This window comes from Pipistrellus hanaki (assembly GCF_964339955.1).
Source record: "Pipistrellus hanaki genome assembly, chromosome: 9".
Classification (NCBI taxonomy): Eukaryota; Metazoa; Chordata; class Mammalia; order Chiroptera; family Vespertilionidae; genus Pipistrellus; species Pipistrellus hanaki.
In genome coordinates, this window is record NC_140511.1 from 78,941,219 (window position 1) to 78,963,688 (window position 22,470).

At 59.5% G+C, this 22,470-nt stretch overlaps 3 protein-coding genes across 7 annotated transcripts; 2 read left to right on the forward strand and 1 right to left on the reverse strand.

Annotated features, from left to right (window-relative positions):
- The first annotated feature begins 470 nt into the window (after positions 1 to 470).
- On the forward strand, positions 471 to 8,804 carry SNX15 (sorting nexin 15). 4 transcript variants are annotated; one of them, XM_084895909.1, is made up of 8 exons: positions 1,066 to 1,240; positions 3,426 to 3,461; positions 3,632 to 3,752; positions 5,070 to 5,185; positions 5,278 to 5,446; positions 5,726 to 5,869; positions 7,713 to 7,970; positions 8,317 to 8,804. In XM_084895909.1, exons 1-8 carry the CDS (start codon positions 1,142 to 1,144, stop codon positions 8,409 to 8,411), a joined length of 1,038 nt encoding a protein of 345 aa, XP_084752035.1. In that variant the 5' UTR covers positions 1,066 to 1,141; the 3' UTR covers positions 8,412 to 8,804. The 4 variants fall into 4 exon arrangements, with proteins under 4 accessions (XP_084752036.1, XP_084752037.1, XP_084752038.1 ...); XM_084895910.1 differs by lacking the exons at positions 7,713 to 7,970; positions 8,317 to 8,804 and adding an exon at positions 5,983 to 6,466 and having other exon boundaries at positions 471 to 1,240; XM_084895911.1 differs by lacking the exons at positions 7,713 to 7,970; positions 8,317 to 8,804 and adding an exon at positions 5,989 to 6,466 and having other exon boundaries at positions 471 to 1,240.
- Positions 8,805 to 9,232: 428 nt separating this feature from the next.
- SAC3D1 (SAC3 domain containing 1) lies at positions 9,233 to 11,442 on the forward strand. Of its 2 annotated transcripts, XM_084895889.1 has the most exons (3): positions 9,233 to 9,320; positions 9,481 to 10,066; positions 10,841 to 11,442. In XM_084895889.1, the coding sequence occupies exons 2-3, from the start codon at positions 9,487 to 9,489 to the stop codon at positions 11,344 to 11,346; spliced, it is 1,086 nt and encodes a 361-aa protein (XP_084752015.1). In that variant the 5' UTR covers positions 9,233 to 9,320; positions 9,481 to 9,486; the 3' UTR covers positions 11,347 to 11,442. The 2 variants fall into 2 exon arrangements, with proteins under 2 accessions (XP_084752015.1, XP_084752014.1); XM_084895888.1 differs by having other exon boundaries at positions 9,254 to 10,066.
- Positions 11,443 to 11,556: 114 nt separating this feature from the next.
- NAALADL1 (N-acetylated alpha-linked acidic dipeptidase like 1) lies at positions 11,557 to 20,827 on the reverse strand. The gene is made up of 18 exons (XM_084895989.1): positions 20,525 to 20,827; positions 20,273 to 20,445; positions 20,036 to 20,157; positions 19,553 to 19,675; positions 16,848 to 17,131; positions 16,654 to 16,755; positions 15,585 to 15,670; positions 15,364 to 15,483; positions 14,460 to 14,545; positions 14,224 to 14,287; positions 14,067 to 14,134; positions 13,802 to 13,893; positions 13,622 to 13,712; positions 12,883 to 12,964; positions 12,630 to 12,803; positions 12,475 to 12,562; positions 12,277 to 12,369; positions 11,557 to 12,100 (listed from the first exon to the last, which is right to left on the reverse strand). The coding sequence occupies exons 1-18, from the start codon at positions 20,722 to 20,724 to the stop codon at positions 11,914 to 11,916; spliced, it is 2,235 nt and encodes a 744-aa protein (XP_084752115.1). The 5' UTR covers positions 20,725 to 20,827; the 3' UTR covers positions 11,557 to 11,913.
- Between the last annotated feature and the right edge of the window lie 1,643 nt (positions 20,828 to 22,470).

Here is a 22,470-nt window from a genome sequence, read left to right on the forward strand (position 1 = left end):
GGGTTTGATTCTGGTCAAGGGCATGTACCTTGGTTGCGGGTATATCCCCAGTAGGGGGTGTGCAAGAGGCAGCTGATCGATGACTCTCTCTCATCGATGTTTCTAGCTCTCTATCTCTCTCCCTTCCTCTCTGTACAAAATCAATAAAAAATATATTTAAAAAAAAAAAAAAGAGTGGTCATGAATGCTTACGTGACCCATCGTCAGGGCCCGTGATGGCCTGCCCCAGGAGCAGAGTGCCACTGCCTGTAGTGGGAAGGACATTTCTTAGAAGGATACTGGGGACTCACGGCATCCCGGTGGAGACTGGATGTCCGGGCGTGGAAAACAGAGGGCTTCCGAGGCTGGGCAGCCAATCCACAGCCAACACTGTACTCCCGGGACACGCTGGTCTCCTTCCAGGCACTGTGCCCTCGGTCCTTCACTCAGGATTCAAGGTCTCAGGAGAGAGTCCCTCACCCTCACCTGGGACCTGGGGCAAGAAAAGGAGGTGACACCTTTAGATTCTGGAGCGGGAGGCTGACGGGCCACACGTGCTATAGAACTACCTCCAAAACGATAATAACTGGACAGCAGGAAAGAAACACCCACGGCAGTAGGTCATCAATATCCCCATCCTGGGGATGGGAAACTGAGGCTGGAGCCGTTGAGGGAAAGTCATACACCTAGTAAGAAGCATAACTTCAGAACCCTTGACACCAACGTGCTTCTCCGGAGTTCTTTTTGCTCCCCCATCCTTCCAGAAAACAAGAATTAGGGAATCCTATGGGGGGAGTCAGGAGAATCACTTAGCTGTGTCCAGCACATACTGGACACAGTGGAAATGGGGTGAATGGGTGAAAGTGGGCTGGGAAGCAGAGGAGAAGCCGTGTGATGTGTGATGAGGGTTCACTTTTTTTTGGGGGGGAGGGGTTTGATCGCTTGGCAGGGAGGAGTGGCCCAGCCTCCCCAATCCTTCTCCCCCACACCACCCAGTTCACGCTTTACCAGCTGCCAGGACCTTTTCAGACGCTCCCTTGGCCGCGTGCCCGGCGAGAACTGCGCGTCACTTGCGCCGGCTCCCGGGGCGGAGGACGCGGGCGCGGGCCGCGAGCGGCGGCGGCCGGAGGGCGGGGCGGGCGGCTGGGCCCAGCTGGGTGCCATGTCCCGCCGAGCTAAGGACGACTTCTTGCGGCATTACACCGTCTCCGACCCCCGGACGCACCCCAAGGGCTACACCGAGTACAAAGTGACCGCGCAGGTGAGGGGGGCCGGGGGGACCTCACCCCTTTAACGGAGAGGGGCCGTGTCGGACCTTAAGGCGCGGCGCCCGGGAGCACCGTGTTTGGCGGACAGAAATAGGTGTCCCCTTTAAGGTGCGTCTTCAGGGGCCTCCGGCGCCGGCAGGGGGCGGGGCCACGGGCGGGCGCTGTCCTCTTAAAGGGGCGGGGACTGCCGTTCCTGGACCTGGGAGTTGGGGTACCCACGGCCAAAGTGTGGTGCCTGGGCATCAGGCTGTGACTTTCTTTAACGTGAAATCTCTGGCTCACGGATGAGAGTTAGTTCTCCAAATATTAGTTAGTTCTCCAACCTCTCAAAGTAAGTTTGGTTTTTGGATTTGTTGGATATTTACATAAAAGCCCTTTAAAGAGTTTATTTTTAATTACAAAAAAAAAACACAAAAAAACACTTGTCTATGACTTTAAAAATGTATACAGTTTACCCGGCTGGTATGGCTCAGTGACTGAGCCTCGACCCCATGAATCAGGAGGTCAGGGTTCGATTCTTACCCAGTCAGGGCACATGCACGGGTGGTGGGCTTGATCCCCAGTAGGGGGCGTGCAGGAGGCAGCCCATCCATGATTCTCATCATTAATGTTTCTCTCCCTCTCCCTTCTTCTGAAATCAATTACAAAAAAACACACACACACATGCCAAAACCGGTTTGGCTCAGTGGATAGAGCGTTGGTCTGCGGACTGAAGGGTCCCAGGTTCGATTCCGGTCAAGGGCATGTACATTGGCTGCGGGCACATCCCCTGTGGGGGGGGTGCAGGAGGCAGCTGGTCGATGTCTCTCACCGATGTTTCTAGCTCTCTATCCCTCTCCCTTCCTCTCTGTAAAAAATCAATAAAATATTTTTTTAAAAAGACAAAAAATAAAAGAAAATAGTACAGTAATTTAAAAATAAACATTAATTTATTTTTTAAAAAAAGAGCAACCAATGAATACATAAGTGGAACAACATTGATGTTTCTCCCTTCTTTCTCTAAAACCAATAAATGAACATTAAAAAAATAATAAAGTAATTGTTCCATTTTATACTCCCATTGTTGCCAGCACTTGATATCATCAGCATCTTTAATTTTAGCCATTCTTGGTGGGTGTGGAATATCTCATTGGAGTATTAATTTGCATTTCTCTGATGAGAAATGTTCAATGTATTTTCATAATCTTATTGGCACCCTGGCCGGTGTGGCTCAGTGGCAGCGTGGCAGCCCACCCACCAAAGGGTCTCAGGTTTGATTCCCTGTATGAACCTGGATTGCAGGTCAGTCCCAAGCCCCAGTCAGGCCACGTGCAGAAGGCAACCAATTGATATGACTTTCTCACATCAATGTTTCTTTCTCTCTCTTACTGCACCCTCCTTCCCTTCCACTCTCTCTAAAAATCAATGGGAAAAATATCCTCGGGTAGGGATTCACAAAAAACATCACAACATAATCTTATGGGCCACTCGTATGTCTTTTTCTGAGGGGCGTGTCTATTCAAGTATTCTGCCCATTTTGCCCAATTTTTCAAGTTGGGTTATTTGTCTTATCTTTTTGTAGTTCTTCATATTCCGGATTCGAGTCCTTCGTTAGGTACACATTCCTCAGTGGTTTTTAAAACAAGCTTCTTTTACTTTGAAAACCATCAAGTACTCCAATTATTATCAAATTATTATGAACAAAACCGTGCGTTGGAGTCTTCTTACTACCTCAGGCCTGTCTGCTGGACCAGGGGTCACAGCCAGGGGTGGTCTTTCTTTGCCCAGGAGTGTTCATCTCCAGAGGCTCCCCCCTGTAGGAAGGAGTGGCTCCTGGGACAGAACCTCATTTTTTAGAGAAGTTGGGGTTCTTTGGTTTCAGAAGGAGCTGCAGGGCCTTGGCCCTTTGAAGGAACTGACATAAAAGTCGGGCTGAGGATGGAGGAGTCTGGAGCGGCCTTTAGGGGGCCTCTCAATTCACAGATGAAGAAACCGAGGTGCCTGATAGAAAAACCGCCTAGGGGACACTCAGAGCCTGAAAGCCCGGCACCGGGATATGGTGGCCGGCGGCCCCTGCCTGCCCTGTGAGGGAGCTGGGAGGCACCCGGGCATCCTGGGATCTCACAGGGTGATGGGAAGACAGCTGTCGGTCCTGATCTCAGTCTCTGGTCTCACCTGGCTCTTGCCTTCCTTCCTCAGTTCATCTCCAAGAGAGACCCAGAGGATGTCAAAGAGGTGAGTCTCCTGGGAAGAAGGGGGCCATCCCCCATTCCGGATCTGGAAACAGGAAAGGCGCAGCCGCTGGTCACTCTGTGCGGAGACGAGCGCCCTTGACCCTGGGCCAGGCAGGGGATGGGGAGGCCTCTTCCCACGGGGCTGGGCCTTCAAGTCCCGGCTTCTCCCAGGTGGTGGTCTGGAAGCGGTACAGCGACTTCCGCAAGCTGCACGGAGACCTGGCCTACACCCACCGCAACCTCTTCCGCCGCCTGGAGGAGTTCCCCGCCTTCCCGCGGGCCCAGGTGTTCGGTGAGGGGATCGGGCCTTCAGGCCGAGGAGCGGGGAGGAGCTGGGCACAGGGGCCCTCTGCTGGCGGGGGCCGGAGAGACAGGGCCCGACACTCCCTGCGGACATTCCAGAGGCTGGGAGGGCCCTGGGGAGGCTTGGAGGCTGAGGAGCCCCGCCCTGGTATATCAGCCAGCCCCTTTGCATTCCTGCCTCATCAGCACCCTTTTCCAGGTGCGGCCACTGAGCTCAGGGAGATGAAGGGGCCGGGCCTGTAATGACAGAACCAGAATTCCTGCCACAAACCCGGTTCCCCTAGACCTGCCCGGTCCCAGAACAGCAGCCACGGCCACGCAGGGCCGGGCAGCGCTGGCGATATGATGGGCTTTTGGGTCACATACCCGGGGGGGAATGTAAACTATCACAGCAATGTATGTATTGGGTATATGTTCAAATGAGGGTAATTTGAATATATTGAGTGAAATAGAAAATATTACAATGAATCTGTTTCTTTTTAAAATATATATATACATTTTTATTGATTTCAGAGAGGAAGGGAGAGGGAGAGAGAGACAGAAACATCAGAGAGAATCATTGACCGGCTGCCTCCTGCACACCCCCCACTGGGGATGGAGCCCACAGCCTGGGCATGTGCCCCGCCCGGAATAGAACCTGGGACTCCTCAGTCCACAGGCGAACGCTCTATCCACTGAACCAAACTGGCTAGGGCTCTTTTTACTTTTTTTTTTTTGTTTAATGTGGCTACTAGGAAATTGTAAGTTGCATGTTATATTTTGTTGGAAGGGGCTGATTCTCTAGAATCGCATGAGCTGTTTTGTGCAGCAGCGTTCTGCTGGCGGCTGTGCCAGGCCGGGGGGAGTGCAGCAGAGCAGCCTGGTATCCAGGTAGAGTCAGACAGCTGCCTAGAACAGAGCGGTGAGACTGTAATAAAAGGGGGCTACTTGCTGTGTGACCTTGGGCAAGTGTCTTCCCCTCTCTGAGCCTTACTTTGCTCCTCATTCCATCAAAGCCATGGGAAGTCATTTTATTTCTTGTCGGTTGCTTGCCTCCCCCTGTCTGGGATGTGATGTCTATGAGAGCTTGCTCCTCTCATTCGCCTTGTGAGCCTAGCACATAGTAGGTGTTCAGTAAGCACCTGGTGAATGGATGAACAGGGAGATGGGTCCCTTCGTTCAAGCGCCCCCCACCCTGGAGGAGCCGGGAGGCTGCTGGGAGAACGGGAGCTCGGACGGTGTCAGGCCTCTCAGGCAGAACCAGAGGGGCTGGGGGCCCAGGCCTGAGAGTCTGCTTCTCCTGCTGCCCCTTCTCCCGGGGCTGCAGGCAGGTTCGAGGCCTCTGTGATCGAGGAGCGGCGCAAAGGGGCCGAGGACTTGCTCCGCTTCACTGTGCACATCCCCGCGCTCAACAACAGCCCCCAGCTCAAGGAGTTCTTCCGGGTACGTGCGCCTGCTCGCCCCCGGCCAGCACCTGGGGACCTCCCTGCTCCCGGGCTGCACCCTGAGACTCCTCCTTCTGGTCTCTCCTGCAGGGTGGGGAGGTGACACGGCCCGCCCAGGTGTCCCGGGACCTGCACATCCTGCCACCCCCTCTGATCCCCACACCGCCCCCCGAGGAGCTCCAGCCGCCACCGGATGAGTCCTGGCTCCCCCAGCCTCTCCCCGCAGAGAAGAGGGGCCTGGAGGAGTTGGAGGTGCCAGGTACTTAGGGGTGGGAGAGGGAGCCATGGCTGGAGGGCCCAGAGTGGGGTGAGGCCGGCTCCCTCCTCAGTGATCTTAGTGAAGAGCCTGGGGCGTGTCCCAGCTCTTCTACCACCAGCCTGCCTGGAGCCCTGCACAGGCACCGAGGCCGCAGTTTGTTCATCTGTAAAATGGGCACAAGCCCGAAGAACGGGCTTGTCTCCACTCAGGGTGGCTGCTGGGATTCAGTGAGATAAGTAATCAGAGCAGACGTAAACGTCCCCCTGATCTGTTCCTCAGCGGAGCCCCTGCCGTCCAGCCCTGCCCAGGAGGCCCTGGATCTCCTCTTTAACTGTGGGAGCACCGAGGAGGCATCCAGTTCCCCGGCCCGAGGCCCCCTCACCGAGGCTGAGCTGGCCCTCTTCGACCCCTTCTCCAAGGAAGGTAACAGCGGGGCAGTTGGGGGGGGGCTGGGTGGAGGTGCTCAGAGGAAGGAGGCAGGCGGTGCCCCCGGTAGGCTCTGGTGCCTGTGAGCCTGAGGCGGTGCCCTCTGGCAGATGCAGCCTCCGTGAGGATAGGAGCAGGTCCCACAGCCCCGTGCCAGGGCGTGGCGAGCTGGATGCCCTGGTACAGTGAGCAACGACGGAGGAATGAGATGAGCCACTGCCCAGGTGGACCTTCTCCCTGCAGCAGCTCCGGGTGAGCAGGGGCCACCTGCTCTGGCTGCCTCGGGGTCTGGCATGGACCCGGAAGTCAGGAGAGGCCTGTTGGTCAAGGCGGGTGAGGCCTGGGCTCAGCGAGCAGCAGGGAGGGCCCTGGAGCAGCTGTTGGCCTGTGGGGGCACCGGGATGGAAGGGGCCCCCATAGCGGTCCAGGCCCTGAGCCCCTGGCACTGAGATTGGGGACCTAACAGTCCTGGACTCAGACCCTGGATCTTCATGGTGAGTTCCCTGGGTTTCTGCTGCTCCTGCAGCTGCTGCGTTGAAGTGGCTGATCTCACTGCGGGATCGTCATGAATCAGCCTTTTTTTTTTTTTTTTTTTTTTTAATTTTTAAGTTTTTTAACAGAGAGAAAGGGAGAGAGATAGAGAACTAGAAACGTCGATGAGAGAGAAACAACCAGCTGCCTCTTGCACACCCCCTACCGGAGATATGCCCGCAACCAAGGTACATGCCCTTGGCCGGAATCAAACCTGGGACCTTTCAGTCCGCAGACCGACCGACGCTCTACCGCTGAGCCAAACCGGCTTCGGCAGAATCAGCCTTTTTGGATTCCTCAACAGCCTTTAGGCCCATCTTATTGGCTTCTCTTATTCCTCCTTTGGTGACCTCCTGGCAGATCCTGAGTTTTCTCATCAGTTTCAGACATTTGAGCTCCCTCACCCTCAGGTCTGGTCCAAACCAGGGCTTCGGCCTCCCATCCAGCTTTCACCCTCAGTCCTGCTCAGTCCTGACTGGTGGCCTGGCCCCTGGTCCTGATGTCCAGGCCCCTGGTGACCAAGGGCATGAGGGTTCTTCTGCTCTTCTAATTTGCCCCCTCCCCTTCCTGCTCCGGCCCCTCCAGGGTTGGGGAGGAGGAAGGAACTGGAGGGGCAAGGAGTGGTGTCACTGGGATTGATTGCCGGCTCTGAAAGGCAGATGTCCACATACTCTGCCTTGCCCCATCCTGGGCTGCCCGGTGGCCAGACGCTTAGACAGGAGCCTATTAAGATTCCTCGAAGGCGCCCTAACAGGTGTGGCTCAGTGGATAGAGCGTCGGCCTGTGGACTGAAAGGTCCCAGGTTCGATTCCGGTCAAGGGCATGTACCTTGGTTGCAGGCACATCCCCAGTGGGAGGTCTGCAGGAGGCAGCTGATTGATGTTTCTCCCTCATCGATGTTCCTCTCAGTCCCTCTCCCAAGATTCTAAGGCTTGGCGTATTTCTACCCTGAGCCTGGCGAAGTTGGCCTCGCATCCTTCAATTAAACGTTATTGAGGGACCTGATGGATTGATAGATCGACTGTAGTCAGGAGGAAAGTAAGACTAGTGGCCCAGAGCTTGCAAACGAACGTTAATGTGTACTTAAAGGAAGAGTTAGGAAGGCCGGCTGTTTTCACAAAAGCATGTGTACCCCACCGGTCACATAGATCGTGGCCAGCTTTCTGCGCACAGTGGCTTCTGAATTCTCAGGCGCGGCTTCTCCCCCCCTGGGACAGGTTGGTCCCTTAAAGGGAAGAGCAGTCTGGGCTGGGCAGGCCCTGGGAGAGGGGCTGCCAGTACAGCCTGCGTCCTCCATATCTGATTACAGAGGGTGCAGGCCCTAGTCCTGCCCACACAGGGGAGCTGGCAGCACTGGAGGCAGAGCCCGAGAGGCCGGGCCAGGAAGCCTGGGAGCCTGGAGGTCTGGAGGAGGAGGAGGACAAGGACGGAGGGCCCACCCCTGCCTACCTGAGCCAAGCCACTGAGCTCATCACCCAGGCCCTGCGGGATGAGAAGGCGGGTGCCTACCCTGCCGCTCTGCAGGGCTATCGGGACGGCGTGCACATCCTGCTTCAGGGAGTTCCTGGTGCGTGGGACCGGGGAGCGGGGGCCAGGCCGGGGGCCCGGGTGGTGCAGGGAGTTCCTGGTGAGTGGGACCGGGGAGCGGGGGCCAGGCCGGGGGCCCGGGTGGTGCGGTGAAGGGAACGGAACGTGAAGAACAAGCGAGTCAAGGATGAGACTTGCTCCTTACTGGCCAGCTGCAAAGCCTTGGGCAGTCTCTCTGTCTCTTGTGGCCTCAGTTTTCTTGTTTATAAAACGGGAAGCTAGATCTGATCCCCAGGGAAGGGGAAAGACACATGCTTTGTGAACTACAGGGGGCTGGACAGGGGTTCTGAGCCCAGTACCTCAGTTGAGCCATTCTCTCTCCACAGGTGACCCATCACCCGCCCGGCGGGAAGGTGTGAAGAAGAAGGCGGCGGAGTACCTGAAGCGGGCAGAGGAAATCCTGTCCAAAGTCCCACCCTGAGAGGGAGCCGCCCTTCCCGGGACTCGAGCACTGCCAGCCGCCCCTTCTCCTCGCCCTGGAGCCTGCCCGGTCTCCTGGTCTTGTAACTCAGGAGGCCATTTCTGTATGTAACTGGACCAAGAATGAGAAAAAGGATGACTCAGTTCCCTGGCCACACCCGCCAGCATGGAGGCAGGGCCTCACCCTTTTGATCCTGCCTGCCTATCTCGATGTGTGGGCAGTAGCTCTGAACTTTTTGTTTATCCTTCTGGAACTGGGGTCTGCAAACTGCGGCCTGCAGCCAAATCTGGCCCACCTCCTTTTTATTGGTAAAGCCTGTTAGCTGGGATGGTTTTTACATTTTTTTAACAGTTGAAAAAAATAAAAAGAATAATGTTCTGTGACAGGTGAAAATGAAGTTTAAGTATCTAAAAATACAATTTTATTGGACTACAACCAGGCTCGTTGATTTAGTATTGTCCATGGCTGCTTTCTCACTCCACCGGAAGGGTTGACTAGTAGAGGTATGTAGTTGCCTCCGAAAGTCCCATTTATTCGCTGACCCTGGATCTAGAAAATGGGGAGAATGACAGTAAGGCTGACTGGGCCAGTTTACTGGCCGATGGGGATGGATGCTGGAGAGGAGCCCGGAGCGGGGTTATCCATTTTGCAGAGGTGGGTCTCCAAAGTCAAACAAGGACCCTTACGTGCGCAGGGTCCCGGGAAGGCGTGGCTCTGCTCCGGCCCGCCCCGCCCCGCCGCAAAGCGATTGGTTGTGGGAGGGACTACAAACCGGTGCATCATGGGAGTGGCACGGGCTGTGCGCGGTGCATTATGGGGGCGTTTGCGGTGCTGAGCGTGCGGCGCTGAACTACAACGCAGTGCATCTCGGGAAGCGTGCTCCGAGCTTTGTGGGAAGCAACCGACTCGGTGAGAGGAGAGGAGGGCGGTTACCGGCGCCGGCGGGACGTTCGCACCCGCCCAGCTGCTCCGAGCCTCGGCCGGGCCCGGCGCGCTCCCACTTCCTGCAGGATGGGGCGAGGGGCCGCCGCCGGCCCCGGGATGCTGAGCGCCCGTCCTCTCTCCGCAGCCCGCCATGGCCGGCTGCGAGCTGCCCGTGGGCACCTGCCCGGACATGTGCCCCGCCTCCGAGCGCGCCCGCCGCGAAAAGGAGGGCCGCCTGCACCGCTTCGAGGTGGCGCCGGGCGGCGGGCCCCGGCCCCGCGCCGACCCGCTGCGCGCCGTGAAGGAGTACAGCCGGCCGGCCGCCGGCAAGGCCCGGCCGCAGCCCGGCCAGCTCCGGCCGCCCGCCGTGCTGCTGGCCACCGTGCGCCACCTGGCCGCTGAGGTGGCCGGCCGCGCCGACGCCTCCCGCGCCGAGGTGGCCGGCTTCGTGGCGGACCGGCTGCGCGCCGTGCGCCTGGACCTGGCGCTGCAGAGCGCGGGCGCCGCCGAGGCGGCGGCGGTGCTGGAGGCGGCGCTGGCCGTGCTGCTGGCCGTGGCGGCGCAGCTCGGGCCCGGCGCCGCGCGCGGCCCGGTGGGCCCGGCGGACCCGGTGCTGCTGCGGGCCCAGGTGCACGAGGGCTTCGGCTCGCTGCGGCGCTGCTACGCGCAGGGCGCGGGGCCGCACCCCCGCCAGGCCGCCTTCCAGGGCCTCTTTCTGCTCTTTAACCTGGGTGAGTGGGGCCCGGCGGCGGGACAGTACGGGGAGGGGGTACCCTGTGTGGGGACAGTGGATGCTGGGAAGGAAAGGGCAGCTTTAAAATCTCACCCTTAGCCCTCTCCCCCTCCCTTCCTCTTCAATGTGTGTCTCGTCAAAAAGCACAAGATCCACCAACCAGGACTGTTAGATCCTTTCTGTGGATGGATGGCGCGTTCTAATAAGTAGTAATCTATTTAAACGTAATAAAATGCTGTTGACTTCACAGCCCGCTCATGGGTCAGAAGCCTCGGCTTACAGAAGTGGCCAGAGGTTCCAAGTGTCCGATTCTTTTGGAAGAGAAGCAGGGGCAGGGTCTCCTCGAAGCAGTGGCCGAGCCCGGGCCCTGGTCTGTGGGGCAGGTAGGGCAGTGGAGAAAGAACTGGGTTCCAAGTCAGAAACCTTGGACTTGATTGCTCTGGTTCTACTACGTATGAACTGTAGGACAGTTCAGGTCTCAGGCAAGTTGTTAAACGATCTGGCCTTTTCCCCTCATCCATGAACACGGCTTCACTTTATTAGAAGGATCCAAACGGTGTGAAGGGGCGGCCTCATACGGCTCAGGAAGGGCTGAGGGAAAGGTGAAGGTGCACTTGCCTGGGGGAGGGCCGTGGCCAGGCGGGCTGTGGGACTGAGCGGGGAGATGGGCCTGGGGGAGGGCTGGAGCCCCTGGGTGCTCAGGTCGGGGGGAGGCAGAAGCGGATGGGACGGAAGCTGGGTCTGTCCTCACCCCGGCTCTCTGCCCTCACAGGCTCCGTGGAGGCCCTGCACAGCGTTCTGCAGCTGCCAACCGCCCTGCGCTCCTGCCCAGCCCTCCGCACAGCCCTGGCCGTGGACGCGGCCTTCCGGGAGGGCAATGCTGCCCGCCTGTTCCGCCTGCTGCGGGCCCTGCCGTACCTGCAGAGCTGCGCCGTGCAGTGCCACGTGGGCCATGCCCGCCGCAGGGCCCTGGCCTGCCTCGCGCGCGCCCTGAGCACCCCCAAGGGCCAGACCTTGCCCCTGGGGTACGTGGTCCACCTGCTCGCCCTGGATGGGCCCGAGGAGGCGCGGGACCTGTGCCAGGCCCACGGACTGCCCTTGCTGGGACAGGACAGAGTGGTGTTCCAGAGGGGCTGCTACACTGAGCAAGGACTGCCGCCCGCGGGCACCTGCGGAGTGCTGGTGGGAAGCAAGCTGGGGGGGCGCTCCCTGGAGGAAGTGGTCATGGCGGAGGAGGAGGAGGAGGTGGGCGGGGACCGCGCCAAGCCCCTTGATTAAGGAGGGACTGAGTGTCCCAGAGCCAGGATGGGTCTGACACTCGGGCTCCTTTTCTCAGATTCCCACACAATAAACGGAACTTGTTTTGTAAGGACAGTCGCCAGGCTGGATTTATTGGGGGAAGGGCAGGAAGGAGTTGAGAAATGTGAGGTCTGAGGGTGGAGGAACCCAGAGTGGACAAGGCCCTATTTACCCTGGGCCTCAGTTTCCCTGCTGGTCCCTGAGGAGTAGCCCTGTGGACTCTGAGCTGGCATCTAAGGTTGGCATGTATACATACTCTCCGCACCCACCCACCACCAAGAGCAATTGAGGGCTTTGCCATTCCCACCATCCCTGCCTCCTTTTCTCTGCCCTCCGTCCACCAAGAGCCAGATGAGGAGATTCATTCATTCAGGGCTTGTCACCCCCTCCGGTGACCAGCCCTGAGCTGTGGCCCCAGCAGCTTGAAAGGATCCCATAGCCATGACCTCTCTTGGCCTCAGGGAAGAGCGGGTCCCCCAAAGAAAACGAGTGGGAGAGGGTTCGGATAAAGGGGGGTAGTGGTGAGCGGAGGAAGGAGGGCTGGGGTCAGAGGTCAGCCACGGGCCTCAGGGTGGCTGCTGCACCCTCCAGGGCCGCCACCACGATGCTGAGCTGCCTCCGCACCTCGGCCCAGGCCGCAGATCCTGGGTCGGTGTTCAAGGCCCTGGCACAGGCATTGGCCAGGCCTGGGAACGTGGCTACGGAGCTGTGCCGGGGCGCCCAGAGCACGTGGCTGGCGGGAGAAACGGAGCATCGGGGTCATTTGCTTCAGCCTGGAATGGGCTCAGCTCCTTCAGAGCCGGCACAGAGCACCTCCCCCTTCCCTAAAGGCCAGGGAGATGCCGCCATTCCCCCCCTCGGCCCAGCGCCCAGCCTCCCCCGCCGCGCCCAGAGCTGGGGCCGGCTCACCTGTAGTAGCGTTCCTCCGGGAAGGCCCGGGGGTTCAGGAAGGCCCTTTCCAGGAGCATCAGCTGGTCATTGAGCATCCGCACCTGCAGCGGGCTGGAGGCGCAGGACTCCGTCACCCCGGAGCCGCCAGCCCAGCCGCCAGCCTGCATCTTGCCCTGGAGCCACCCTCCCGGACCCCAGCTTGCTGCCCTCGCTCACTCGAAGGTGCCCTTCTGCAGCGCGGATATGTGTCGGCTCAGGGCCACGGCTTCCCGCTCGAAGTTCTCCACGGCGGTCTCCAGAGGCCCTGTGGGACAGCCAGCGTCAGCCCGGCAGTGCAGGCCTCCCCGCGCCCCCGCCCGGGGCCTCCGTACCCAGGCTGATGCCCTCGCCCTCCAGCTGGGCCCCGAGGCGCTGCTGGGCGGCCTGCAGGAAGCCCCGGAGCGTCTCGCTGTAGTCGCTGACGTTGAGGGGCAGGAAGAGGCTGTCACTGAGCCGGAGGAGCACGCTCGCCGCCGTCCTGGCCACGGCCTGGTGGCTGCCGAAGCCTGCGGAGAGGGCGGCAGGCCCGGGCTCAGTCCCCCGCCGTCCTCCTCCGGCCTCGGGGCGCTCCTGACCCGTCCTCACCGGGGTCCACAAACTTGTCCACGTAATCAAAGGTGTCGAAAGCCGTGTGGTAGGTGGGGTAGATCCGGGCAGAGGTCTTGCTCTGGAGAAACAAAGCCCGGAGGTGACAGGCGTGAGATGGGGAGTGGGAGGGGGTGTCCCTACAGGAGCCACGATGTAGAGACGGTCCCTCCAGTCACTGCCCTAGCCAGGAGGCCATTACAGAATTCCCACTTCATAGAAGAAGAGACTGACGCTCAGGGAGGCTAAGGGACCTGCCTGTTGTCACACAGCTAACCAGGGGCAGAGCTGGGTCCGGTGCCCGATTCCTGTTTCACATGAAGAGCCGGAGCTTTGGAGTCAGGGTTTAATCTCGCCTCACTTCCCAGGCACGGGAAGGGGAGAGACTGCTTGTGGAGACACGGGCTGGGTATTCTGTACGTCCCATCTCATTGCTCTCTCACCCCTCGTTTACACTGTCACTTCATCTATTCTGAGATGGATTTCCCTTCATATTTTAAGGATTCTGGAGTCAAGATGCTTACAGTCAGCGCCAGTCTACACCTCATTGGCAATGCAGTTCCCCTCCTGACAGTGCACGTCCTAGCAGTGCGTCTCCCAGTCATACGTCTTAGGTTTGGTAAGGGAGAGGAGCATGAGCAGGCTCTCAGAGGAAAGCTGGCGGACGGAGCACAGCTGCTGAGCGATGGAGCCGGGTTCAGACCGCGCTAGGGAAGCGGGAGAGGGAGGTGCCGCTCACCCGGTCGTAGGTGTAGGCGATGTCCATGGAGGAGATGCCCAGGAAGTGGATGAAGGGCGCATAGTCGCTGCCGGCACCCAGGGAGCCCAGGCTGCGGGAAGGAAGGGCATGGGCAGAGGCTGCTGGGCCGGCCCGCCCCCCGGGCCCCGGCCCCCGGCCCCGCCCCGGCCCCGCGCTCACCTGGGCACCAGGCCGTACGCCGGGCTGCTGCGGTTGAAATACCGGAGCCAGTTGTCGTAGATGCTGAGGCCGCCGGGGCCTGGTGCGGGGATCTGACCGGACGGGAATCTGGTCTCGGGGTCGGCCCCGCCCCGCCCCACGGATCCCACAAGCCCCGCCTCCGGGCTCAGTCCTGCCCCATCCCCGCCCACCTATAGCCCCGCCTCCAGGCTCAGGCCTGGCCCCGCCCACTGGTAACCCCGCCGCTCCCGCCCCGCCCCTGCACCTGTTTGGCCGCGGAGAAGAGGACGCTTTGGACCGGGGGCGTCCCCTGCGCCCTCAGGGTGGCGTTGGCTGTGGAGGACCAGACAAGGCTCTACCTGACCCCAGCCCCTTCATCCTCCCTCCGCCCCCCACCCCCCGGCAGCCCAGCCTCCCCGCACCGAACACGGAGATGTCCACGTTGACGTAGGCCACGGCGCGCTCCCGCAGCTTGCTGGAGAACTCCTGCGGGAGGGGGAGTCAGCCCGCGCTGCCCCCGGGGCCCCGACCGCCACCCCAAGACCCACTCACCTCCGTGAACTGCTGCCCCCGGGCCCCGACCGCCACCCCGAGGCCCACTCACCTCCGGGAACTGCTGCCCCCGGGACCCCGACCGACACCCCGGAAGCCCACTCACCTCGGTGAACTCGGTGGAGCCGATGAGCCCAAACTCCTCTGCCCCCCAGCTCGCAAACACGATGGATCTGCGGGGCCGCCAGATGCCTGGGGGAGGGGGAGAAGGTTAGCGGGCAGGGGCCCCCACAGCCTGGGGTGACTCGCAGAAAGGCTGGGGACGTGGAGAGGCCGGAGGGCTGGAGGTAGGTCCTGGCACCTCTCCAGCCAACTCTTCCCAGAGGCTCCCTCCTCTGCTGTGCACCCCCCACCACCCCAGCATTGCCCCCAGCACCAGCATCCCTCAGGCAGGTGGTCCCCCACCCGGACGCCCTGCCTCCCTCTTTGCTAGAGGCATGATGAGAAGGCCTCCGACCCTCCACCTCCACCTCCCTTCTCCGCTCCAGCTCCCTCCCAACCCGTCATCCTAGGAATCACTGGCCCCCCGTCTTCACCTGCGACAGACAGTAACTTCTCCTTTCCCGGAACTGCCCTGACCTGCACCTGGTGCCCCGCAGACACGTCTTTACAGCCCATCCCCATGGTCCTCACAGCAGGCGCTCCGGGGCCACTGAGGGGCCCGGTGCTTAGACCCGGCCTGACTGTGTCTGCTGAGTCAAGGACTGTCATTCCTGCCTCAGCTGGGCTGACGCTCGGGGGCAGAGCCCGCACGGCCTTGCTCACAGCGCCATCCAGGCCTCCCTCCATCCGGGGCACCAGAGGCGCCAGAAGCTCCTGGACAAACTCATCAGTGGTCCGTTCCGTTCCCTGTGCCCACGGGCTACCGGAGGCCCGGGCTGGGCCTGCCTCCAGGGCGCTCGGGCACAGCGGGCACGGGAGAATGAGGCGGGAGGTGGGCAGGGTGTCCAGAGCGAGGAGGATGGGTTTGGAGGTGACCCCGGGGAGAGCCTGGGTCAGGGGAGGCTCACCCTTCTTCACCAGGGTCCCCAGGATGCGGGAGAGCTCCAGGAGGACGGCGGTGCCGCTGCTGGGGTCCACGGCGCCGTGCACCCAGCTGTCCCGGTGGTTCCCGTAGAGCACGTAGCGGTCTGGCCGGAGGAGTAGAGTCAGGACCGGAGGAGAGGGCCGCCGGCCGGGCAGGGGGCGGGGCGCAGTGGGGGGCGGAGCAGGGCTGCTCCGGGGGCCTCACCGGGCTCCACGGCCCCGCGGATGAGCCCCAGGACGTTGGAGGAGTTCCGCAGCTCCAGGCGGTTGTGCACACTCACGTTCACCTGGCTGAGGGGGGAGGGGGCGGCAGTGCGGGCCCCGCTCCCCACCCCACGCCCAGCGCCCGCTCTCTGCCCTGGCGCAAGGGGAACGGAGGCCAGGGGGAGCGGGACAGGGCACGGGCACGTGCCCCGAAGCACCAGGAGGGACAGTAAGGCGAGAGCCACTCTTCCGGTTCCTGTTCTTTTCATCGGTGCCCTCCATTCCTCCCTCCCTCAGTGCTTATCAGGTTCTTGGTGTAGCCAGCACCCAGCACCCAACTAGGGACCTCCCTCTCCCGAGCCAGACCACCAGGAAGCAAACGCCTGCAATGGGCGTGTGAGAGGGATGGTGACAGGGATGGTGACAGGGATGGTTGCAGTGGGCGTGTGAGAGGGATGGTGACAGGGATGGTGACTGGGCCTGTGAGAGCGATGGTGGCAGGACTGGCAGGAGCGCCCGGAAGCGTGTTCCCGGCAGAGGAACAGCATGAGCGGAGACCCTGATTTGGGAATGAGCTTGGTGTGCTCAAGAGAGGGGGCGACTGGCCGAAACCGGTTTGGCTCATTGGATAGAGCGTTGGCCTGCGGACTGAGAGGTCCCAGGTTCCATTCCGGTCAAGGGCATGTACATTGGTTGCGGGCACATCCCCAGTAGGGGGTGTGCAGGAGGCAGCTGGTTGATGATTCTCTCATCAATGTTTCTAACTCTCTATCCCTCTCCCTTCCTCTCTGTAAAAAATCAATAAAATATGTTGGGGGGGGGAAGAGAGGGGGAAAAAGAGAGGGTGACTGGAGAGGGGAGGTCTAAAAAGAGCAGGGTACCCCACAGGGACTTGGGGGCCATGCAGCTGCCTCGCTGGTTCCCCAAAGACAAGACAGGAATTTTGGAGTGGAGGGAGGGCTTGGGAGAGAGTGAGAGAAAGGCCAGGCCTGGGAGGGGGCGGAGGGGACACGCAGGGTCCGGGAAGCACACCCAGGGCTGGGAGAGGATTGAGGGAGGGCCCAGCTCACCTGTCTGCGAACATCCCGCCAGGCTGGAAGCCCGGGCCCAACCTGTAGTCACAGCCCAGAGCTCCCTGCCAGGCGGCCGGGGCTGGAGGTCCCTGGAGGTTACTGGGAAGAAGAGGGAGAGCCTTCAGAGCGGATGTGGGCAGATATTAGGAGGCCATTGGAGGACAGGCAGGAGGCCCCGGGCACAAGCTTACCAGAGAAGGACTCGGGCATCCTCAAAGCCGATGGGCTGGATGGGAATTGGGGGAAATCCGGAGGCAGTGGCTGGGTCCAGGCGAAAGGAAGAGGGCTTGGCTGGAAGGTAGGGAGTCAGGGGGTCCCCAAAATACTCATAGTAGGAGCCTCGTTCCACCCCAGAGGGAGGCAGGTGCCAGGAGTGCGGGAAGGTCTCGTTGGGCAAGCTGTGCCCGTCATTGATGTCTGCAGGGTCCGTATACACCAGCACCCCAGCCACCTGGTGTTTGGCAGCGTTCACAGCCTGCACGAGGAGGAAGAGGAGGTGGAGGAGGAGGAGGAGGAGGATGCACACCTATTGTCCTGCTGTGGAAGCCAGGACAGATCTATCTTCCCACTGGCAGGATGATGCTAACCCAAGTCATTTAGTGCAGTTCTGCTTGGACATAGGCAAGCCAGTGCTCATGGGTGGGGTGGGGGCTGGTTGAATAAGCGGAGGCATCTCACAAGGGAATACTTGTGGCGGCGGGCACGGCCATGGCACACTCAGCCCCAGGGCACCGTATGTGCCGCGCCAGCTCCGCCAGGTTCAGTGACCCTGAGTGGGGGCAGCTGAAAGGCTCAGAAAAGACAAACAAGAGAGCCCTGACCGGTTTGGCTCAGTGGATAGAGCCTCCACCTGTGGACTAAAGGGTCCCGAGTTTGATTCCAGTCAAGGGCACATTCCTTGGTTGCAGGCACATCCCCAGTAAGGGGTGTGCAGGAGCCAGCTGATGGGTGTTTCTCTCTCATTGATGCTTCTAACTCCCTCTCCCTTCCTCTCTGTAAATACATAAATAAATAATAAAAATATATTTTAAAAAACAACAAGAGAAAGAGAGCTGGGCCTGGGTGGGACACTGCCTCCTGAGAGAGCCACGGATTATAAGTCGTGTCTTTATTTTATAGGAGATGCCTCGAAGCAAAGTAAGGGCGTATCAAGATGTTTACAGCATTCTGGTGGGTTTCGATCCCACTCAATTCCTTGCACCTGAGCAGCTTTGTTTACCTGCAGCCTCTATCACTTAGGCACGTGGGGCTCTGCCCTCCGGGCTGGGACTTGCACGTGGCAATGAGGACTGTGACTGCTCTTTAGTCCAAGGCTTAGAACCTGTCCAAACACTGTAGCCACGCCCCACAAATCCTGTGCGGCTTATGAAAGAGCCAGGATGTCCTGCACACCCGTGTTCATGGCAGCACTGTTCACAGTCACCAAAAGGGAGAAACAGCCCAAGTGGCCATCGGCGGATGGATGAATAAGCAAAATGTGGTATATAACGTGTCATTCAGCCTCAAAAAGGAAGGAGCTTCTGATACAACATAGATGAGCCTTGAAAACATTATGCCAAGGGAAATAAGGCAGACATAAAAGAACAAATACCGTATGATTTCTCTTATACGAGATACCGAGAATAGGCAAATTCAGAGACAGAAAGGTGACTAGAGGCTGCCAGGGCTGAGAGGGATAGAGGAGTCAGTTTATGAGGGCAGTTTCATCTGGAATGGAGCCAGAGTCCTGGGCGCGGCTGGGGTGGTGACTGCCCCATTCTGTGAATGTTCTTAATGCCACTCACTGCCTTGAACACTGGGAGGTGGGTAAATAGTACATTTGGCCACAATAAAAACAAAGCAGTGCCTTTTCCAAGGGCAGTACAAGGACAGTTTGTGCAGCAGAGTCTGTGTTTCCTCCGAAAGAAATGCGGGTGGGTACCCCAGAAGCCGGAACAGTGGCGGCCTCTTTGGAGGACAGCCTCACAGGAGAACTTTTCATTTCACACGGTGTTTTTTAAACTGGAAATTCCATCGTGCCTGTCCCCACCCCCTTTTATTCTGTTCTTTTCTTCCCTTTTCTTTTTCTTTTTTTCAGCTCTTATTATGGGCAATTCTTTTAAAACTACAATCAAGTACACATAACATAAAACTTATTATCTAAGCCATTTTATTGTTAACCCTCACCCATGGATTTTTTAAATTGGTTTTTAGAGAGAGTGGAAGGGAGAGGGAGAGATAGAGAGAAACATCGATGTGAGAGGCACACGTCAATGGGTTACCTCCTACAGGCACCCTGACCAGGGCTGGGGATTGAGCCTGCAGTGGAGGTATGTTCCCTTGACCAGAAGCGAACCTGGGACCCTTCAGTTCAGGGGCTGATGCTCTATCCACTAAGCCAAAGTAGCTAGGCTGCCTTAACCATTTAAAGTGTACTGCTAGGTAGCATTAAATACATTCATATTATTATGCAATTAGTACCACCATTCATCCCTGGCACTCCTTTCGTCTTGCAAATGTGCAATTCCATATCCATTAAACACTCCCTCGCTCACTATACCTGTATATATTTTTTATTTTTTTTAAACTATAGACATGTAATATTTAGTCAAAATTTTTAAGTGAAAAGAAGCAGGTTGGGGGGGGGGGCAGCTGGAGGTATTTAAGTTGAATATCGGGAAGAATTACTTCACAGGCAGTCTTAGACTCCTAAAATATCAAAGCCGAAAACTTTGCCTGATGAGGCTCAGAGAGGTTAGGGGCGGCATCCAAGGTCACACAGCACATCCGTGGTATACCACAAGTACAGCTCAGCCCACCACCGCTCAGCATTGCTTCTCCCCCTTCCCCACGCTTCCTCCTGCACTGCTGGGCCCCTCTCCCCACCCAGCACCCTGCCCCGGGGGCCGCTGCTCACCTTGGCCCCGCGCCCCACACCCCCGTAGCGGGTCAGGGCGATGGTGCCGTTGAGTTGGATGCCCTGAGCCTGTAGTTCTTTGAAGTCTTCTTCTGAGCCCCGGTTGGCGTAGACGAGGAGGCCCTGGTCCCAAGAGGAGGTGACCCTCAGAGCCGGGCCGGGGAAGATGGGGTGGGTGGGTGGGGAAGGGGACAGCCGGGTGGCAGGTAAAGGGTTTCCACTGTAAGCTCCCCGAGGCCGGTCACATCTGGCTTCCTGGTGTCCAGGACCATGCGCCTGGCCCGGCCTTGGGCGGGAGCGTTAGCATTGGCCGGGTGACTAAGCGATGGCGGTGCAGGCAGCAACGGAGCGTGGGGCCGAGTAAACTCTGGGGTTGGGGAGCTGAGCCCCATTTTCTCAACGGCCCCCGAGTCAGGGCGGGAGAAGCTGGGGTGGGAGCGGGGCAGCTGGGCCAGGCGGAGGGAGGGGGTATTGTAGGCCCACCTGGGGGGTCCCAGGGGGCGCGTAGGCAGCATAGGGTGGCAGCACATCAGGTCCCCCCTGCTCCCCAGTCAGGTTCTCTTCGCTCTGGCGACAGGAGAAGCGGATGTTCCCAGCCGGCCCCACTGCGGAGGGGGCAGTGTTAGGAGCCAAGGGATGCGGTGCATGCCCGAGGGTCTGCCTGAGGTGTCCCTTGGGCCCCCCAGCTCCCCGCCCCCCAGGCGCCCCTGAGGACCTCACCGATGGCCACCCGGTTTGGCTGCTCCGGGCTGGGGAAGGACAGCAGCACCTCGTAGCTGGACGCCTCCGCCCAGTCCAGGCCGGAGTCTGGGTCCTGCCAGCGCTGCAGCAGCAGCTGCACCAGCGCCTCGTCCTGGCGGCTGGAGGCCGGGTGCGGCTCTCTGGAGAGCTCTCTGCGGGCGGCAGAGGGGCAGGCCCGGGGTCAGGGCGGGCCTCTGGCTTACAGAGGGGGCCGGGAGACAGGCCTCTCACCTGAGGTTCTCCCGGATCCTGCTGGCTCTCAGCAGCCCCATGACGACCTCGAGGATCTCCGGGTCCAGGTCCTGGGAGGCCGAGGCACTGGGCGCGGGCGGGTCGGCCCCCTTGGGGATGGCAAAGTGGCCCAGGATGATCCCCAGCCCCAAGAGGGCGGCGGCCCCCGCGGCCCCCCCAAGCACCTTCACCCACTTCATCCTGTGCCTCCTGGCCAGCGAGGTGGCTTCTTATACCGGGGTGCCAGCCTGGTTAACCATTACCCCCTACGGCCCTGCCCTTCGGCTTCCCCATCAGGGCGAGGGAGGGCTGGGGCTGTTCACAGCCCGTGTCTGTGTCCTTCTCCGGGAAAGACCCCCTCTGACCTCCGCACGGGACACGGCCCAGAGGGACCCGGTGCTCAGTAACACAGGCCAGGCCGGGACCCGAGCCCGGGTTCAGACAGGGCCACGCCCGCTGCCCAGCGTCCCTGCCCGCCTCCGCGGAGCCATGATTCCAGCACAGCCAGCACCGGCTGCTTGAGCGGCTTGTGCTTACACCCCATCCTCCCTCCCAGCGTGTGGCTCAGTGGTTGAGTATCCACGCATTCACCAAGAGATATAGTTGCAATTCCTGGTCAGCGCTGTAGACGCGATCCCCTCTGGGGGCTGTGCAGGAGACAGCCAATAGATGTTTCTCTCTCATTGATGTTTTTATATCTCTCTCTCTCTCTCTGTCTCTCAAAATCAATAAACACCATATATTTTTTTTAAAAAAAGAATTAATTCATCTGTTCATCATCCATTCACCTATTTATCCACTACTCACCCATATCCACCCATCCATCCATCTACCCACCCACTCATCCACCCACTTTCCTATCCACCCGTCCATCCATCCATCCATCCATCCTCCATTTTTTCTCTCCATCACTTATACCTGCAAGCATCATGGATTCATTCAGCTCTATGCCAGATCCATGCCAGAACCTACGGAAGCAAAGGTGGCCAGGAACTCAAGTCCGCAGAGGGGACAGACAGCCTTGGGCTCCACCACGTGGGAAGCGCCCTCCAGAAGGAGGACCAGTGTGCTCCCGGTGAGGAGAATGAGGAATTGTTTCTCGGAGGGACCATTGGAGGGGATCTCCCAAGGATGAGAAGGAATTTAGGCTCAGAGAGGGCGGGGGGCAGGCCCTCTGTACAGACGGCCTCACATGTGCAAAGGCTGGGAGCTAGGGAGAGGGAGACACTAAGTTCTCAGCACAAACAACGAGCCTCTTCCACATCTCACAGAGCGCCGAGCAGAGCCGGGAAGGTCCCTGGGGATCAAGCTGTGCCCCCTCCCACCTCCCATGTTATCCTGCCTTGGCCCCAGCCAGGCTGCTGCCCGTTGACAGGCCCAGATGCCTGAAGAGCTGAGGGAGCTGGGCCGTGGTGGACTGTGTGTGTGTGTGTGTGTGTGTGTGTGAGAGAGAGATCCACAGCCCCCTTTCTGCTCACCTGCCCCAGGCCCCGCCATGCCATCTCCCTTGTGCTGCATGTTAGCATAGGAGGCCTGGAGGTGGGGGAGGGGAGACGGGGGGAGTGGATCAGTGACTTCGGGGACATGCACCAGGAAGCCACCGTTCTTGGTGAGGTGGTTATCAGCACCAGGTTATTGACCTTGGATCTTATCAGAAGCCTGTCAGTGGAGAGCACACGTGTTCCTTATGAGGACCCAGGAGGACAGTTAACACCAGGAAGGCAGTGGGACGCTAAGGTCAGCTGATAATTGAGGCCGAGACATGCTGAGGACACCACAAGGTACAGCTTTATGGTCCCACCCCACCCCCTCCTGGAAGGATTTAGTCCCTTGAGCTTGTGAAGTTACAAACACGACACCTGGACAAGAGTATGTGACATCTGAGTGGGCTACTCCACCTGGGTGTAGTGTGTGTGTGTGTGTGTGTGTGTGTGTGTGTGTGAGAG

Excerpts from the sequence above, each read along its gene's own strand:
- SNX15 (XM_084895910.1), top strand. The coding sequence starts at position 881 with ATGAGGGTTCACTTTTTTTTGGGGGGGAGGGGTTTGATCGCTTGGCAG. Across the intron at positions 5,186-5,277 it reads AGCTCAAGGAGTTCTTCCGG|GGTGGGGAGGTGACACGGCC; the intron begins GTACGTGCGCCT and ends TCTCTCCTGCAG. Across the intron at positions 5,870-5,982 it reads CGACCCCTTCTCCAAGGAAG|ATGCAGCCTCCGTGAGGATA; the intron begins GTAACAGCGGGG and ends GCCCTCTGGCAG.
- SAC3D1 (XM_084895889.1), top strand. The coding sequence starts at position 9,487 with ATGGCCGGCTGCGAGCTGCCCGTGGGCACCTGCCCGGACATGTGCCCC. Across the intron at positions 10,067-10,840 it reads CTTTCTGCTCTTTAACCTGG|GCTCCGTGGAGGCCCTGCAC; the intron begins GTGAGTGGGGCC and ends CTGCCCTCACAG.
- NAALADL1 (XM_084895989.1), bottom strand. The coding sequence starts at position 20,724 with ATGAAGTGGGTGAAGGTGCTTGGGGGGGCCGCGGGGGCCGCCGCCCTC. Across the intron at positions 19,676-20,035 it reads CGCCCCCTGGGACCCCCCAG|GGCCTCCTCGTCTACGCCAA; the intron begins GTGGGCCTACAA and ends TCTTGGGACCAG. Across the intron at positions 14,135-14,223 it reads CGTGGACATCTCCGTGTTCG|CCAACGCCACCCTGAGGGCG; the intron begins GTGCGGGGAGGC and ends GGTCCTCCACAG.